At 38.1% G+C, this 18,788-nt stretch overlaps 1 protein-coding gene across 4 annotated transcripts; it reads left to right on the forward strand.

Moving 5' to 3' along the window:
* The first annotated feature begins 1,738 nt into the window (after positions 1-1,738).
* LOC126982898 (disks large-associated protein 5-like) lies at positions 1,739-18,356 on the forward strand. Of its 4 annotated transcripts, none has more exons than XM_050835179.1 (7): positions 1,739-1,893; positions 7,493-7,644; positions 8,202-8,335; positions 11,663-11,755; positions 15,859-16,002; positions 17,010-17,145; positions 17,534-18,356. In XM_050835179.1, the coding sequence occupies exons 2-7, from the start codon at positions 7,497-7,499 to the stop codon at positions 17,683-17,685; spliced, it is 807 nt and encodes a 268-aa protein (XP_050691136.1). In that variant the 5' UTR covers positions 1,739-1,893; positions 7,493-7,496; the 3' UTR covers positions 17,686-18,356. The 4 variants fall into 4 exon arrangements, with proteins under 4 accessions (XP_050691136.1, XP_050691138.1, XP_050691137.1 ...); XM_050835181.1 differs by lacking the exon at positions 1,739-1,893 and adding an exon at positions 1,961-2,074; XM_050835180.1 differs by lacking the exon at positions 1,739-1,893 and adding an exon at positions 1,964-2,086.
* The last annotated feature ends 432 nt before the right edge of the window (positions 18,357-18,788 follow it).

The raw sequence follows: 18,788 nt of genomic DNA on the forward strand, positions 1-18,788 counted from the left end.
TAGGGAAATGTTATGCATCATATTGGAAAGCACATTGGTAGGGCTAAAGTATTTGTTAAATAATTTTTTTTAAATTCTCCAAAAATGAGTGGGTTTCAAGGTTGGGAACTCAAAAATAGTTTTTTTCAGAGACGTTTTTTTGCGAATTTATTCGATTTTTTACCCTTTCGATTCGTTTTTTTTTTTTAGCCCGGTCGCTTATTTCAAAGCGGTTGATTTTCCAAAATTCGCGGCGACAAGGGCGCCGCAAAATCAAGAGTCCGCCGTCCATTACTTGAGATGTCACTGTGTGAGAGAATACACTGCAAAAATTGCGTGATCCCACCACTAAACTTTATCTCAAGTCTCTTGACTTTATACTGCCTATCTTTAATGGACTCAACAAGCAAATGCAGGCTGAAACCTCTAAGATTCATATAATTCGTAAGTCTGTCATAACTTCGGAAGCGCCGCCGCCGCCCGACTCGATAAGTTCATACACCTCACTTCTAGTGTATTATCTGAAAGATGAGTATGTGGAGAAATCTCCATTGAATGAAATACGTTTTAGTGATCCACATAACTTTAAAGACTTGAAGAGTAAGTACTTCGGTGCAGCAGTTGAAAAGACTCTTTCCCAACCTCACTCAATCCCACGTGCACAATTAAGCTGTTGAACAATTCAGGTTAAAGTGCCTTGACCTTTATATTGAAAGTGCACTTCAAATCTCTAAAAGATTTCCCCTCGGTGACATAGTGTTCCAACGGTTGGACGTATTAGACCCAAAAGTCGTGAAGGCAAAAAGTGTATATATACCTACATCAGGACCTCTCATGAATGACTTCCCTATGCTTGTGAATAATGAAACCCTTCAGAAAACAGACAGCGAGTGACGTATGCTTAGGAATGCAGTGAGCACCTTCTTAACAAATAATCCATGCAGACATAACACTAATTAAGTTTGGGGTAAATTAAAATGAGTGCAATGACGACTGGGGATGGAACACACCTTTTCCCAAACCTAGCTGTGTTCATGATATCCCTCTTGAGTCTACCCCATAAAAGTGATGCAGAAGAGAGGGTGTTCTCTTCTAATAACCGCATGAAGACAAAGACAAGAAATTGCCTCTCAACAAAACACATTATTGGACTTCTCCATACAAAACACCTAATGACCGACAGCACCTGCTATATGATGTTGAAATAACAACGTTCCTCACGAATTAAGAGAATGACTTCGTATGTATAGGCTATGTGACTGCCGAATCGGATGAAGATTTGTAAGGTAAAATAATCATGCATTGCAATTTTCATTCATAATTGATATTACAGGTAAAACTCAGCTAATGGCGTAGTGCGACCGAGGGGAGTCGGTATGTTAAATACTTTACATAATCGTAATCTTAACATATTCAGATTTTTTATGGAAAATCCAGATTTTTTGCCATAGCTTCCCAGAAAAAATAGCAAAACCGATCTGGCAGCACTGGTCCAGATGGCAGTAGGTTAGTTCAGTGAAGGACCCAATAATGGCTTCATATACTCATATCAAATGCATGTTGCAGATATTTTCAACCAAAGTGATATTACTTGCTTTACATGCCTGGGGGCTGGGATGGCATGCTCCTCCCTTCTCCTTTGTTGTTTACTTGCAACAATAAACTATCAATCAATCAATCAATCCATCATAAAACTAATACAAATTTGCATTATGATAATGTAGAGTAATTAGTCAGCACTGATATATGAATTGTTGGCAGAGTCACTATAACCCAAGGCGGATTTATCCCAAACCAGCGTCGCCGCCGCCGCGCCGATTCAATTTTCAAACCCAAGCCAGGCAGCCGCAGCCACGCCTCATCCTCGTCCCTGTGCTCCCTCCCTGACACCCCGACGCCCACTCCACAGCCAGGGTACGCACCGCCGCCTCTGCTTCGTGATCCGCTAATAATTGTTCTACAGCGGCAGGGAAGGAGGAGGGTGGGTCAGCCTCTGGGGTGCACGGGGCTGCGTGGTGTGTCCTGAGACTCCTGGAGGAGGCGTGCATGCAGGCCACACTGGCAAAGATTGCGGGGCTCACACCCACGCTTGCGGGTATTTCCTTAGGTAGTTATATGAGCCCAGTGATAGTTTGACGAGGCTCCTGCACCATACGGGAAAAACTCGTGAGAACCCGACTAATCGTGGCCTTTGAAAATGTTTGCCGTGAGAGCCAAAAGTATCTGAGAGTAAGGGCCAGTCTCAGGAGCCTTGCATACAGACACATACTTACAGAAGTCCTGTGACTCCAGATCCTACATTAACAACTTGTGGCAGTGTGTGGTGGATTATTCATGCCTTGTAATTATATTTCAAATCTTCAATAGCCCAGAATTTATCAAGTCTGGCCTCAAACTGAGTCACTGAGGTTGCTACCACCACCCACTCAGGCAGTTTATTCCAGTTGTTTACCACTACTTGGGAAAGCATACTTTCTGACATCCAACCGTGATCTTGACTTAAAAAGTTTCAGTGAATTTCCCCTGCTGCTGCTTTCTTCTCTTAAGTTTCAATGTTCCTTTGTTACAGGCATTATCATATTTCCCAGTGAGTATCTTGTAGGCCTCAATTAAATCTTTCCGTGCTCTTCTATATGCCAGTGTCGGTAGTCTCAGCTTCCTCAGTCTCTCTTCGTAGGTAAGTCCTTTAAGTTCAGGTACCATCCTATTAGCCCCTCGCTGAATGTTTTCCACCATTTCAATGTCTTTTACCAAGTAAGGACTCCATACTTGATTGGCGTATTCAATATGTGGTCTTACCAATGCTTTGAACAAGGATTTAAATATCTCACCATCCAATGCAACAAAGATTCTTCTGATTAATCCCACTAATATATTGGCTTTATTCACTTTTTCTGCAGATGGTCAGCACAACTTAGTTTACTGTTGATAATAACACCCACATCTTTTTCAGAAGTAATCCTCATTAACTGTTTCTTTATGTAATAACCTTGATCTTCAACAGATGTTCTTCCTATTCTCATATATTCGCATTTATCTAGATGAAATCCTAACAACCATTTTTCACTCCATGATTATAAGTGTAGCACATCTTGCTGCAGCTTCTGACAGTCATCTTCTTCTCTTATGCATCTAAAAATCTTTGTATCATCTGCATACATGTAAATTTCATTATCATTTGATATATTGTCAGTGAGATCATTAATGAACAGTAAAAACAGCAATGGCCCAAGAACAGATCCCTGCGGTACTCCACTTATTACTGGCTTCCAACTTGACATTTCCCCCTCCATCACAACTCTTTGTTCTCTCTGTGTTAGAAAAGCTGTAATCCATTCCTAGTACTCTTTTTCCAATTCCATAACTGCAAATTTTACTTAAAAGCCTTTTATGTGCTACTTTATCAAATGCCTTCATAAAATCACAATATATTACGTCAACTGCATAGCCATCATCAATAATTTCAGTCCACTTGTCTATAACCTTTATGAGCTGGAGCACTGTTGACCGTCCCGGGATAAATCCATATTGTTTTTCTCTAAATAAACTATATGTTCTCATGTGTCATTATCTCCTCCCATATTATAGTCTCAAAAATCTTCCATATAACACTCGTCAAGCTGACTGGTCTATAATTTTCTGGGATACACTTAGCACCCTTTTTATATATGAGAGTAATATGTGCAATATGCCAATCCTGAGGGAGTTCCTTATGTGTAAAGGAGTACTGATAAAGTATTTCTAAGGGCACTAATAGTTGTTCCATGACCTCCTTTATGATCCTAGGGTTTATTCCTCGGTCTATCCTTAACTCAAAATCTCAACTGGAAACTTCATATCTCATCTCTTACTAAATCAGCTTCAGTTCTTCTCCCTGCACAGTTGCTGTCCATATACAGGGCCTTGTCATGGAGTATGCATCTCATGACAGCTCTTCTGGACAGAGTGGTCTCATCAGCTCTCCTCCTCATACTGATAGTCTTCACCTCTTAAATTCAATGTTGCCTCTCTTTCTATCTTCTATCGATATTCCACGGTGACTGCTCTTCTGCTCTTCTACTCATGCTCATCCCTATACTGTCCAAACCCCTTATGCAAGAGTTAACCAGCATCTTCACTCTTTCATCCCTCACGCTGGTAAACTCTGAAACAATCTTCCTTCATCTGTATTTCCTCCTGCCTACGACTTGAACTCTTTCAAGAGGAGGGTATCAGGACACCTCTATCTTTCGCCACCTCTTTGGATTCTTTTAGGAGCAGTAGTAGCGGCTTTTTTTTTTATTAATGTTTACTTTTTTGTGCCCTTGAGCTGTCTCCTTTGCTGTAAAAAAAAAAAAAAAAAAAAAATTCCATCAGGTCCAGGTGATTTATGCCTCTTTAGATTTTCAATAATCTTTTTTAATTTTTACTTTATTAATTTCCAGGTGATTCAAAGTTGGTACATTCTTCACCACACAGTCTGGTATTTCACCTTCTGGCTCCACCACAAAGACCTTTGAAAATTGCTCTGCTAAAATTTCAACCTTCTCCAATTCATTTTCAGTTTTACCATCTTCAGCAGTGCCCTTATATAAGTCAGGAATCCTGGGTTTACTTTTTACCTTACTTTGGACATATTTCCAAAACACTTTGGGATTCTCCTTTACATTTTTAGCTATCTCTCTTTCCTTTACCTTCACAGCATTTCGTGTTTCTATTCTGATTTGATTGTTCAGTCTTCTGTACTCCTTCTCGGTCTCCATATACACTTTCCTGTTGAATGCATTCAAATTTCCCTTTAAAGATTTCATTCTCATTCATAACGTCTTTTCTCTATCTTAGACCACAATTTCTTGTTCATTGGTAGATTTTCATTCATCATGCCGAACAAGACTTGAGGGTTGACCTAACTTAGCCGTGCATGAGGCGAACCTTAATCTCAAACTCCTGACTCCTTTTTTGTTTTTTTTTTTTTTTTCTCCCCCCCACCGTAACATTGCATCCAAGAGGGTGTTGCTTCCTCGTTGTGAGACAAGACAATATGAAATGAAAATAGTATTTCTGGATAGTTGGACTACATTGCTCTGGGACTTGTGTACAGGCTCCCAACTTACACCACTTCTTAACAAAAAAAAGTATTAACTCATTGGGAGCCAGGCTACTGTTGTGGTGGGATTGGTTTACTATGTTAGTTGGGTCAGGCTGTGATTTTAGTGGGGTTAGGTTATTGATTTCATGCAGGTTGTTACTCTTTAGGCCAGTGTTTCCCTACCTTTTTTCTGTTGTTTCCTTCTTCAACCAGTTCAACCATCAAGATTTCCCCCTTCATGTGGACAAGGAAAAAAGTAGCCCAAACACAAAATGGTTTTCTCTCTCTCTCTCTCTCTCTCTCTCTCTCTCTCTCTCTCTCTCTCTCTCTCTCTCTCTCTCTCTCTCTCTCTCTCTCTTGGTCTTGGTCTTGGTCAAACCTCAAATTCTCACAGCAATGCATCGATGCAGCAAGAACAGAATGTTGGGCTTCATTAAAAGAAACTTTTATTCAAGAATAAAGATGTAATACTCGCTCTACAACAGTTTAGTCAGACCCCACTTGGAATATCAGTTTGGTCTCCCCACCATGCAAAGGCTATTGCTAAATTAGAAGGTGTTGCGGCAGACGAAAATGATCCCTTCCACCCTTAACATGTTCTCTGCCTCTGAGGAAAACTGATCGAATGTTTTAAAATACTTAATGGTTTCACGAATGTAGACAGATCAACATTGTTTATGATCGACGAGGAACAATGGCGTAAAACTCAGATGTGGACAAGTAAATTCAGACTGCACCAAATTTTTCTTCAGAATGGAATAAGCTTCCACCATCTGTGGTCCAGTGCAACACGATTGACTCCTTCAAAAATAAGCTCGACCATCACTTCCTTCAACGTAATATCAACTAGAGTAGAAATGCAACGTTTTGGAGTCTTCTGATTAATGTAAAATCACTTAGGTTTAAGGACAGACCACCAAGTCTGGACCATGGAGTCTGTGTGGTCTGATTTTCTCTCTCTCACTCTCTCTCTCTCTCTCTCTCCCACCCCCCCCCTCTGACTCAAGACAATCATAGCATAGGTGGTTTTTTTTTTTCTATATGCTTAAAGATAAGTCAATAGCCACATTCTACGAGATTTTTTTTCAGTCGACTAATTGCTAGTAATTTATATTTCCCTCGGGTTAAATTTCCCCCCAAGTTGGGAAATGCTGCTTTTGGCAGTCATATTATGAAGCATGAACCCCAAAATTTCTTCAGCTTACAGGAATATAATTTTAAAATTAGCAATTCCTAAAAGCCTCAACATCTTCCCTCCTGCATCTTGCAAAAGTGAAGGTTAGGTACTGTAATGAAACAACACAACCATTGTTTTTTCTTTTGCTCCTATTAAAGTGTATGTAAAGTTGTTGAATAGGCTGTTCCTAACTGCAGTGATAGGAGTGAGGGGTGGCTGGAGCTGTTTCTAACTACTTACCTTAAGTGATAGTTTAAGAGGCATGGGAGTCAATGCTCATAAAAGATTCCTCTTCTCTGTCGCATAGTCTCATACTGTTCATATTTATTTTTAAGTGTATTTACACTCTTGGTTTAGTTTGTAACAACACCTTCAGGGAGACTATTCCACTGATCAATAATTCTTGCAGTTTAGAAATTGTTTCTGTGTTGTTCTGTTCCTAAGCTTTATTAGTGTCAGGCTGTGACCTCTGGTGTGGTGTTGAGTTGGCCCTGTTAGTTGGAGGAATTTACCATCTCTGAGCTGAGTCAGAGCCATGGATTATCTTGTAGGTCTGAATCATGTCTCTCCGTTTCCTCCTCTCCAGTGATGTTAGGCCAAGGCGAGTCAGCCTCTCCTCATAAGGCAGTTGTGACAGCTCCGGGACTAGTTTCATGGCTCTCTTTTCTACCTCTTCCAATTTGTTTGTCTCTACTGGTGTACAGGGACCACTCCTGAATGCTATGTTCAAGGTGGGGTCTGATCAGGGACTTGTACAAGGAAGGAGACATGTCTGTGTCCAGGTAGTTGTAGGTTTTCTTGACCATTCCCACCATGGAGTTGGCTGGCACTGGCTGCTGCCTTGGCAACTTGTAGTGTTGGCTTTAGGTTTAGTGCAACAAATACTCCCAGGTCTTTCTCTACCTCTGTGGTAGATAGTGGAGTGTTTCCCATGTGGTATTGGTATGCATGATTTCCCCTTTCAAGCTGCATAGCTTTACATTTTTCTTCATTGAACTGTAGAAGCCACTTGTTGCTCCACTCCTGTAACTTAGTCTTCTTGTAGTCAGTCCTCATCCAAGGGGGTTGTGATCCTCCTGTAGAGCTTTGCATCATCTACTAATAACTGTCCACTGGACTGTATGTTTTCCATAAGGTCATCTATATATACTAAAAAGAGAGCTGACCCCAGTATGCTCCTTTGTGAAAAGGAGAGGTGGTTAAATGAGCTGTATTTAGCCTTAAGGTGAAAGGTGTTTGAATTAATTAATTTCTTAACTCCCCTCCAGCAAAATGGTCAACATGAGCGTGGCAGGGTTTAGGGACAGCGTGAAAAGGGAGTCGAACAACTTCTTGTCACTCTGCCAATACTTTCGAGGGGTACTGAAGACCACTCCTGACCTCACTGAGGATATCATAGGGGACATCACTGTGGCGATTGGTGTGTAGCATTTTTTATTTACATTTATTTGTTTTTGTTATTTATGTATAATATTTTTATTTGCTCTTTATATATTTATTCCTTCATTTGTATGTGTAAATGTAATGTGTGTTTTAAGATTTGGAAGGAAGATATTGCACTTAATGACAAACTGGAGAAAAATTGAATGCTTTCTGTTTTTATCTGACATAAATGATAATAGATAATACCTACCAAAGTTAGAGAAAAAAATCTTATCTTCCAGAAGGAATCTTTTGGGGCCAGACATTTTTTTCTCTAAGTTTTGTTTTCTGATTTATGAATGTTTTATTTGCAAAGCAGACACTGAAGTAAATATTATCTACCTGAATAATAAAGTTTTTCCTTTTAAAAATTTATAAAGTACAATCTTTCCTCAACATATTAGCATACCAATTATCAGTCATTTTATATACCAGGTTACCAGTGTGTTGGTGTGTTGATATGTTGTGTTGGTGATGTGTCGTGTTGTTGATATGTCGCATTAAATGAATGTAGTGTCAGTGTGTTATGATACCAACTTGTGAGTATTGCCACAGGCCAGGCAGAGCTGCTCATGAAGGAACGCTTTGTCCAGTTCTCTGACCTTATTGATGACTGTGAGCTGAATCGTGGGGAAAAGGAAGTCACCTGTCAAGATCTTCAGGGTTTCTGGGACATTGTCTACATACAGGTGTGTGTGCTTGTGTGCATCCATGCATGTATGTGTGTGTGTGTGTGTGTGTGCATCCATGTATGTGTGTGTGTACATCCATGCATGTGTGTGTAGTGTGTGTGTGTGTGAATACTGTAAGAAAATATATTTATTCTCAGACTTTAAAAAAATATAGAGCACAACCCCCTAACATGGTACTTTCACCTATTTAACATTTTTCCTGAACATATTTTGTAAATGTATCACTAACAATAATAACTACATTGTCCCTGGTAATCACTGAGTTTGAAACAGTTTTTATAAAATCTGCCAGATCATTCAAGACATTATTAGTATTCTCCATAAGCAATGTACTTGAACTAATTTGGTCTGAATTTATAATAATGTGGAATATAGCTTTATTTCTGACACCTCATATATATATATATATATATATATATATATATATATATATATATATATATATATATATATATATATATATATATATATATATACATACATATACAGTACCCGTCAGTTGAAGTGTCGTACTTGGCCCTGTGACACTTCTTGTGGCGGGATTTGGTATGAAGTGTAAATCAGAGGGAGAAACTCGCCTGGGAGAAAATGACCACTTGGCAACCTTCCTCATGCTCTTCTTAATCTACCAAATAGGGAAAACATTGACTTAGTGCTGCATTTAGCTATTACCAGAGGAGGTAGTGTTGCACTTCCCATCCTGTTGGGACCCATAGATTTTCTTGCATGCTGCAACATTCTGCCACATTTTTCTATGTGCATTATGCTGAAGCCTCCCACTAGCCATGATGACATCGTGAGAGTGATAGAGTGTCACAGATTATGCCTTAAAACCCAAGAAATTGTCCAGCAAACTGACTTCAATCGTCAATCTGTTCAGCGTATGGTGCCTAAATTCATGGCATCCGGCAACCAGGAAATGCTGGTCCACTGCCATGGGGAGGACCTCACTCTGTGGTCATCACCACCAACTGCAGAATCAGCTACACTGCCTCATGAGACATTATTGCAGCTCCAACAACAGATTATTCACAGATTTGTGAACATTGAGCCTGATTACAAGCAAAATTTCCATGACTGTGTCGCTTTCTTAGCTACAAACACTGTTCGAGAGGCAGAATTGCCCAGTACGGTTGTGGTGGAAAATCTCAACTTTCTGACACCCTTACCTTTGACTGATTAAAATTATTTATAAAAGGGGACCAAATGCCTTAGCATTCTCCAGTAAGTCAACAAGGTATACACAATAATGTGTGAATGTTTCATGCCAATCAAATAAATACAAATGACAAGACGGAAAAATGGAAAAAAATCTATAGGAGCCAATATCTAGAAAGGTAGTTTTTTACACTACAAAAATTTCACAAATTTGGTAAAAAGTCCGATCGACTTTTGTTAGGTATCATTTAAAACTACTACTAAAGGGCAATTTTTTGTTGGGAATGAATTTCAAAAAATGTCAAAAGAAAACGGGACACAGAGTGGAGAAAATTAGAAGTGACTTTTTTTTTTTTTTTTTTTTTTTTTTTTTTTTTTTTTCCCCTTCAGAGACGAAGCAAAAAATCAAAAATTCACTTCCAACAAAATGTAGATAGGTAAACAAAGTTTCTATTGAATTTTTTTCAAAGCAATTAACTGAAAAATAAAGTGTGAAACAAACAACAAAAAAAAAAAACGCTTTCTTTGAGTCTCTCCTAAACTTTACCCGAATTTAATGAAATTCACAGAATATCATACATGTACACCAACAAACAACATACAAAGATTTCAAAGCTGTTGGATGTACCATATCTTGTGAAGGACCCCTTAACAGAGTCTTACATTTTTAAGCAAACATGGATAGTCTGTGGCAGAATATCATGTCTAAAACCAACCTGTGATTCACTGATGATATGCATAACTCATCCAAGCACACTTCTGATACTGAAGTAAAAAGTTTCCCCATATAAGTGAGGAGGTTAATCCCCTATAACTGGCCTGTTCGCAGCCGGGCATTATGATTCCCATTACAGCCAAAATTTGAATTTTCTCTAAACTTCCTTTGTGTCGAGGGGTGACTTAGCTAGTTTTCAATGCCAATTTGCAAAGAGGGTTTGACATTGGTTGCCATAGCAGTTTTTGATAATACTAAAGGCACGTCCATATAACATGATTTGTTTTCATGTCTGAGTTGACGATAATATCACAGGTCCTTTGCTCTGTTGTTCATCTTAGTTGCAGAATAATAATTTATGTAATGAGGATTTTTATCTTATAACATGATAAAGATAGCTTCATTATGACCAAATATTTACAAATAATGTTATGTGGACATGCCTAATAATATCTTATGTTGCTATGGCAGTCAGTGTTGGATTCTGTTTGTCAATCGGTGCTGAAAATAGTTTAGTCATCCCTCTGCCAAGGAAGTTAAGAAAAAATCAATTCTGGTGATATTAAGAATCAAAATGCCCAGCTGTGAGCAGGCCAATTGTTTGGGTTGTGCATGTCTCCTGTGTTCTTTTACAGTGCCATTATGGTACCACCATGGAGCCACCATCTGAAAGCATACTTACCTAAATAAAGGAGAGCTTCATTATTAAACAGTCCTACATAGAAAGTGATCAAGACCTCTAAGACAATGGTTTCCAAACGTTTTTGTTCCATACCCCTTTCCAGTCGCTTTTAACCTGTCGACCCCTGCAGGAGACAATAAATTTTCCTGTCATCTCGTGGGCCACTTATGACAATCCCAAGGGCCAAATTTGTCATGTTGGCCGTGAGTTTGACACCTCTGGTATTGTTAGCTAATGTAAAACAGTTCTAGCATTTAAGCATTCAGTTCTAAGGAATGTGTACAATTGTATGAATTTTATTTTGAGCTGCATGTCTCCTAATTCCAATATTATAAATTTAAAAATAATTAGAATCTATGGACCCCTTGAAATTTTTCCAAGGGATCTATGAACCCCCTGGAACCACTGCTCTCGGATATACTTTATATATTCATTGAACATAAATATTTTTCTTTCCCTCAGTAACAGTTTTGTGACTTTAATATTGATGAAATGTTCATGTTATTAATTTCATGTGTAACGCCCTCATTTTTTAAATCTTAATTTTCAGCAAATTAAAGTGTTCATTAAAACTTATTTGTGATAAGAATTTTGCTACTCTCCAAGTCTTGTTACTTTCCTTGCTTCCCTCTACATATCTGCCAGTATGAACTTTAGCTCTTACTTTTGGTATTCCTTAACTTCTCAATTAAGTTTATTTCTGCATATATTTGTGTGCATTCATCTCCACCTTCCTTATCAAAAATACATGTGCATTTTCTTTTCACAGGTGGAAGATGTTGTTAATAAATTTAATCAGCTTAAAAAACTTCAAAAAAATGGGTGGGAGGTGACCAAACCATCAGCACCACCACCACAACAAGTAAGTGGCTCATTTTGTTTGTTGTATGACATCATTTGCTGCAAGACTGTGGTGCTGTTTTCTACTTTACTCTTATTTATATACAGGTAACTTGATTTACGTGAGTATTGTGTCCTTGAAGATGTGGCGTAAATCAAAAACAATGTAAATCAAACAAGAGGTAGGTTTGTACCTTTATTGCCTACTGTATCATTCTGACTCCTCTCCCTCTTGTGGTTCCTCCTCTGGCTGCCCTTCCCCTCGTGGTAGCACAGCAGCGAGGGTGTTGTTGTTGTTGAGTAGCGTGGCAGCGTGGGTACTGTATTGTTGTTCAAGTGGCGCGCAGAAAAAACTGAGCTCAGCTGTGTGGCTGCGGGGCTGTGTGAGTCCAGTTGCGTGAGACGTCTGGTGGTCACTCCATAAAATATTGCGTATAAGGGAAAAAAATGTGTAAATTAAACATTTATTTGGATTTTGGACCCCACGTTATTTAAAAAACGCGTAAACCAAACTCGCGTAAATCGAGTTAACTATATATATATATATATATATATATATATATATATATATATATATATATATATATATATATATATATATATATATATATATATATATATATATATATATATATATATATATATATATATATATATATATATTTTTTTTTTTTAACCTTTTCACGCACCAAAAATTTAATAAGTTTCTCTTTCCATTGTGACATCCGTCAGGGGCTCCCTAGGGGGCCTCGCAGAATAGCCTGACCATGCGGCGAAAATCTTATTGATTTCATCCACGGGTATTCTTTTTTCCTGGAATTATTATATATCGTTGGTTTTGGAAGAGATCATTCTGCCTTACGAAAGAAAAAAATATCAAGAAATGCAAATAAATAGCGAAGTTTACTGACATGAAAAAAACAATTTAAAGGGACAACAGTCACACTCACAGGCTGCCTGCTGAGAAGCAACTAAACCACAGGAAATTATCACTTCACATTCAACGGCACGAGAGAGTTGACAATTAGTTTATTTTATAAGTCTAGCTTGGATCTTTGACACAAAAAAAAAAATTGACGCAATTCTGAAAGATACTTTATTTTTGACGAATTTTAAAAATTTTGACACGATTCGAGTCAAAACCTCGTGTAGACGATTCCGTTTTGCCGCGAATCGCGTCGTGGTGCATGAAAGGGTTAAGTGTACTATGGAAAGATCTGTAATTAACCCTTTTTTTCTGTCAAAGATCACCACTTTTTCTCATATATATTCAACTTCTTTTTTTCTTATCCAGACATTTATGTTAATGAAATATTTCCATAGTTTAACTCACTCAATTTTCTTCATGACTGGTGTAATTTTATATGAAGTAGTGGTAAGTACAACCGTTATACATTGTTACTTCAGAGGAGTTGCTGTAAAAGCGATCGCCATCTTGTTTATGTTTGTGGAGAGGTTTGCAGTTTATTTTAAGTGCCATTGCTGCACTAAAACCTCACTAGCCAGTGACCCAAAGGTGAACCTTGACCTTATAAGACACAGTGTTTTTCAGGGACCTTTTTAATAAAAGTCCTTATATATAGTTAAATATTTATATATATATTATATATATATATATATATATATATATATATATATATATATATATATATATATGTATATATATATATATATATATATATATATATATATATATATATATATATATATATATATATATATATATATATATATATATATATATATATATATATATATATATATATATATATATATATATATATATATATATATATATATATATATATATATATATATATATATATATATATATATATATATATATATATATATATATATATATATATATATATATATATATATATATATATATACAGTGGAACCTCGGTTTTCGTGATTCATCCATTTGAAAAAAGTCTGACGAAAACCAAATGTACGAAAACTGAAGCAATATTTCCCATAAGAAATAATGTAAATCCAATTAATCCGTTCCAGACAACCAAAAATATTGACAAAAAATACATTTTTATAGAGAATAACTATAATTTTACTTACAGAAAACAATGAGAAATAAATATAAATGACTAATGAATTAGCTAAATGAACATTTAACATGATTTTTACCTTTATTTAAGACTCTTGTTGGCGTATGGAAGGCGGCGAGGAGGGGAGAGGGAGGAGGAGAGGTTATTGTTTGGAAGGGGAGATCGGCCACGCGTACGCCACTTTTGTGCTTTGTTACGAGTTCTTTCTTGAATTCTATTGTGTTTCTCACCTTTATTTATGAAAGGGATGGCACTCAAAACTTTCTTTCGCCCCATGGTGGCTTATTTAGCAGCCAGACTCAATAAACAAGCACAAAAAACAATGGATGACGCTCACTCAACAAGAAACAAAGGCAGACATGGCCTCCGCCGTACTGTGAAACACTCCTTTCTGGTAACACTGCAATCTAGATCTTTCGGTTAACGTTATTAATATAAGTACAAGTCACGTATTTTTGCCAGACTTTTTTTTTTTTTTTTTTTTTTTTTTTTTACAGCAAAGCAGCCTGATCATTCCATAATCTTTAAAATAAATGGGCTGCAAGAGGTCACAGTTGTTGATTTCAATGCTGTCATTAGTCACATGGCCCTCGTCTTGTATGCAATAACAAGAACAATAGCCGACCAAGAATAGCTTTTTGCACCGGTAGGCATCTTCCCGGTGGGGCCTGATGGTCGGCCCAAGGCTTCTTCCAGGTGGGGCCTGATGGTCGGCCCAGCCCGTTCTGGCGCAGGCGAGTGTTTATAGTGGCGCCATCTTGCATTGGCTCATGCTGCCCCCCGGAACTCGTTCTTGATTCGGTTGGATGGCTTCCTCTAGAGTCCGGGTTGATGGGTGGTCTTCAGGACAGCATGTGGGTAGTTTTAAGCCACTCGGCGGTGACTGAAAAATCCGAGTGGTAGCGTGGGAATTCGAACCCGCGTCGTCCATCACGCGGTGAATGTGGGCCCAGTACGCTACCAGTTCGGCCACCGCCTACCCATAGATAATAGGCCAAAAGCATGCAAAATATACTACAGTGAGTTGGCAGCTTAAAGCTCACCCGTGAACATGTTAAAAGCATCCTTTGTCATTTGTATATACACAAGAAATCTGAGTAACTTCCTTATATAAACCTTCCTGCCCAGCAAAGGAGATGATAATTATCAATGTAGTACTTACCTCATGTACGAAATATAAATGAGAAAACAGTCGAGTCCACGGTTCAGCTGATGACATTGTTAGAACACCGTGTTGCCGCTTCCTCTGTGTAAAAAACGTATAGCTTGAGTAACTGAATATTTCGCAGTTCTACTTCCACTTATAAATAAACAAACCGAAATTCATGGATTTTATGCCAATGAGAATATACTAGCACTTCATCGTGCATAAATGACGATATAATTCCTAATTTTGTCCCGAGGGAAGGTCTGGAGGTACCTTGGAAATGCTAAGTATTCCTTCAAATATGATGTTGGGAGACGAGCATACAACTGTGAGTCATGAACACATGGAATGCTCTGTGTGGGTGCTCGATTCCGGGAATTGAGTGGCCGAGTCATGCGGGCAGGCAGACGAGTTTGGTACGCACCATTTTCAACTGTATGAAAACTGGGATAGAATTTAGACAAAAAAAAAGTTGTCGAAAACTGAATCGTACAAAAACTGGGGCATACAATACACATATATACACATACAGTGGTACTTCGTGATTCGAACGCCTTGCAATTTGAACACATTTATCAAATACATTTATCAAACAAATTTTGTCCTCCAATTTGAATGTGCGTCGCAATTCGAACACAAACAAACTGCTGCAGATGATGCAACCAGTGTAGTCAAGTCAGTGTGAATGTGATACCGCAGGCTCCAGTCTCAAAAACTGCCAACCCGCAACTGCCATTATTTCCCGCACACTCCTTACGAGTGTTTTGGTGTGCGAGCAAATTTCCGGAACGAATTAAACTTGTAAACCAAGGTATGACTGTATACATATGTTACTGTGTTTCCTCTTAGTGAGGCTGAATAAATATAAGATTGCACAAGAACTTAAACATTATATAATATCTTAAATTTCAGAGGCAGCCTCTTGTGAAGAAGGTAGAGAATAAGAAGATTGGTCCATCCAAGCCATCACGTGGCAATAGTGACCTTCGGGCCATGATTCAGGCAGCACGACAGAAGGCCAGAGAGGAGAAGTCTAATGCCAATGGGGATGCAAAGGTGACAACGAGAGACACTGTACTCCTGTCTCTCTCTGCCTCCCTTGGCTTGGGAGAGATAAGGAAGCTTGTCAAGGGGGCATGGCACTCCTGTCTTTCTCTGCCTTTGTTTTTCCTTGGGACTAGGGAGGAATGAAAAAGCTTGTCTGGGGAAAACTGGACTCCTGTCTTTGTCTATCCCTTGCACACTCAGTTTTGGACAGAAGGTATTTGTTAGGGAAAAACTGCACTCCTGTCAGTCTCATGGCTTGGAAGGAATGAAGAAGGTTGTGAGAGAGATATTAAATTCCTGTTTTTGTCTCTACATTAGCTAGGAAGATGGGAGACTGTACACGTGTCATTTGTCTTTCCCTCACCTTCTTTGCTTTGAAATACTAAAGATACTGTACTTCTGCTTTTCTCTTTATCCATTAGCTTGGGAGGACAGGAGACACATTACACTTGTCCTTTGTCTCTCCCTCATTCCCACTTTGGGAGGACAGGAGATACTTTTAAAGAAGACATTGTACTTTTATTTATCTATTTATCTCTCTATGCCTAGGCCTAGAAAGGATGACACGATACACCTGACCCTTTATCTCTCTTCTTTCTGCATTCTTAGCAAGGACTGGAGGCTCTCGTTAAGTTTAATTGATATAACTGCTGATGATGGCATTAATAAGCATAACTGATGATGTCAGTGAGCAATATTAGTGATAATAGTATTTTTTTATATATATTACCAATAGGGGTAATAGTGGTGATTAGTGTTGGTGATGTAAGTAAGGAATATCAGTGATACCATTGAACCATGTTTGTGATAAGAGTGAGCAGTATTGGGGATATCAGAGTATCAGAGAACAATGTTGGTGATATCAATGAGCATTTTTGGGGAGATTAGCAAACTGGTAATATTGACCAGCAGTGTTGGTGATATTAGTTGGCTAGCAGTCAGTGAAATGATACTGATAGGCACTATAAAAGGTATTGGTGATAATATTGACCTACATTTTTTAATCCCCTTTGCAGCAGTCCCAGTTTAGTGTGTGCCTGGAAGTCTTGAGTTCCCACAAGGAGGCACCAGAGGAGAGAAAAGAGGTCGAGATTGCTGCCTTCAGGACGCCCATCAAGACAAAAACATTCGCACGGAAGCACCATACTCCAGGTCAGCACCACCTCACCCTGCTGGTTGCTGAAAATGGGAAAATCTTTATGCTTATATTAAGAGGCCTTACAAGACAGCCTACTGTAGGCAGCACCTAAAGAGAAAGAAGGGGTGTGTGAAATTCCTCCCCTGTTCAGACTTTTAGAAAATACAGCCTTGTATTAATGAGGATGTGTATGGGTGGTAGGGGTGGTGCTTATCACCTTGTGTTGTGATAGGTGCCTTTTCCCCTGTAACATGGTATGAGGTGTAAGTGATGGTAATAGTGGGAGATGCAAGTGGTAGTGTAGAGAGGTGCAGGGAATGGTAGTGGGAGTGTGGGATGAGTGGTGCAGGTGGTGGTAGTATAAGAAGAGTAATATAGATGGTAATAAGTGTATTTTCCCAGGTCGGTCTGAGGTGCGGGTGCTAGCGTCGCCAATGCTCAAGGAACAGCTGCACATGTCGCCCGTCATCCACAAGGACTACTCCCCGTGCATGAGGGTCACTCGCTCCATGAAGGCCCGAGCCAATCTCAGAAAGCTGGACCTTAACCTTTAGGTCAGTCAGGGACTGTATGTTACTGCTTCAAGACTTTGGTTGCAGCTCATGCATTTTTTATGTACATCACACGTGTTTAGGCAAGAAGCTCTATGAAGTTTTCAGTGCACAGTTTTTCATCACACAGTATAAAGACTGACACCATTGTGCTACCAAATAATAGTTTTATTAATTTAAGTGATCATTAGATAACCTTTGTTGGGGATCTGAGCCCAAGCAACAAACTTTTTTTTTAGAAGAAAATGCATATTATTTGTCTGCAAGAATAAAGAAACCCATATATGTTTTGAAAATTTGCTGTTCATGATTCAATGTAGCCCACAAGAGTATTTTCTAGGATTAGAAGAGTGATCACTTCATGTATTCTCTAAGGTTGACCAAGCCCTTAATATCTCTACTCAGCTATGTTGTATTATGTTTTCATACAATCAGTCGGTATAAATTTGCTTCTGCAGCCATAGTTCATTTGTTTAGTAAGGAAACTGAGCTAGTGCATACTAATGCACTGTTCCAGTGGTTCCAACACCAAGACACACGAGCAGCTTTACATTGGTGTCAGTCTTTCCCCTTCAGTTCACACAAGTGACTTCACCATGTTACACACACATATTAAGAGGACAATCAAAAATGTGCCTGAAATTTTGTATACAAATATATTCTATTAATGCATATCAGTTGCATTCAATACACTTCACATCTCTGCCTTCTGACAAACTAGGTAACTCACAGCAAACAATATTTACTGTATCTGAGCGTTCAAGTGTGACACCCTTGAAGAATCTCCAAAGGTTTCCAGTAGCTATAGATTAAGTTGAGCTTTTCATATTGAATATTTAACTGCTCATTTCTCTTCAGTGTACTGTCATATAATGCCTTCACAATACAGTTTCCACAGACTTGTGCCTATATATATTGAAATGCAAAGTTTAGACAAACTATATATATATATATATATATATATATATATATATTATATATATATATATATATATATATATATATATATATATATATATATATATATATATATATATATATATATATATATATATATATATATATATATATATATATATATATATATATATATATATATATATATA

This window comes from Eriocheir sinensis, chromosome 52 (genome assembly GCF_024679095.1).
Source record: "Eriocheir sinensis breed Jianghai 21 chromosome 52, ASM2467909v1, whole genome shotgun sequence".
Classification (NCBI taxonomy): Eukaryota; Metazoa; Arthropoda; class Malacostraca; order Decapoda; family Varunidae; genus Eriocheir; species Eriocheir sinensis.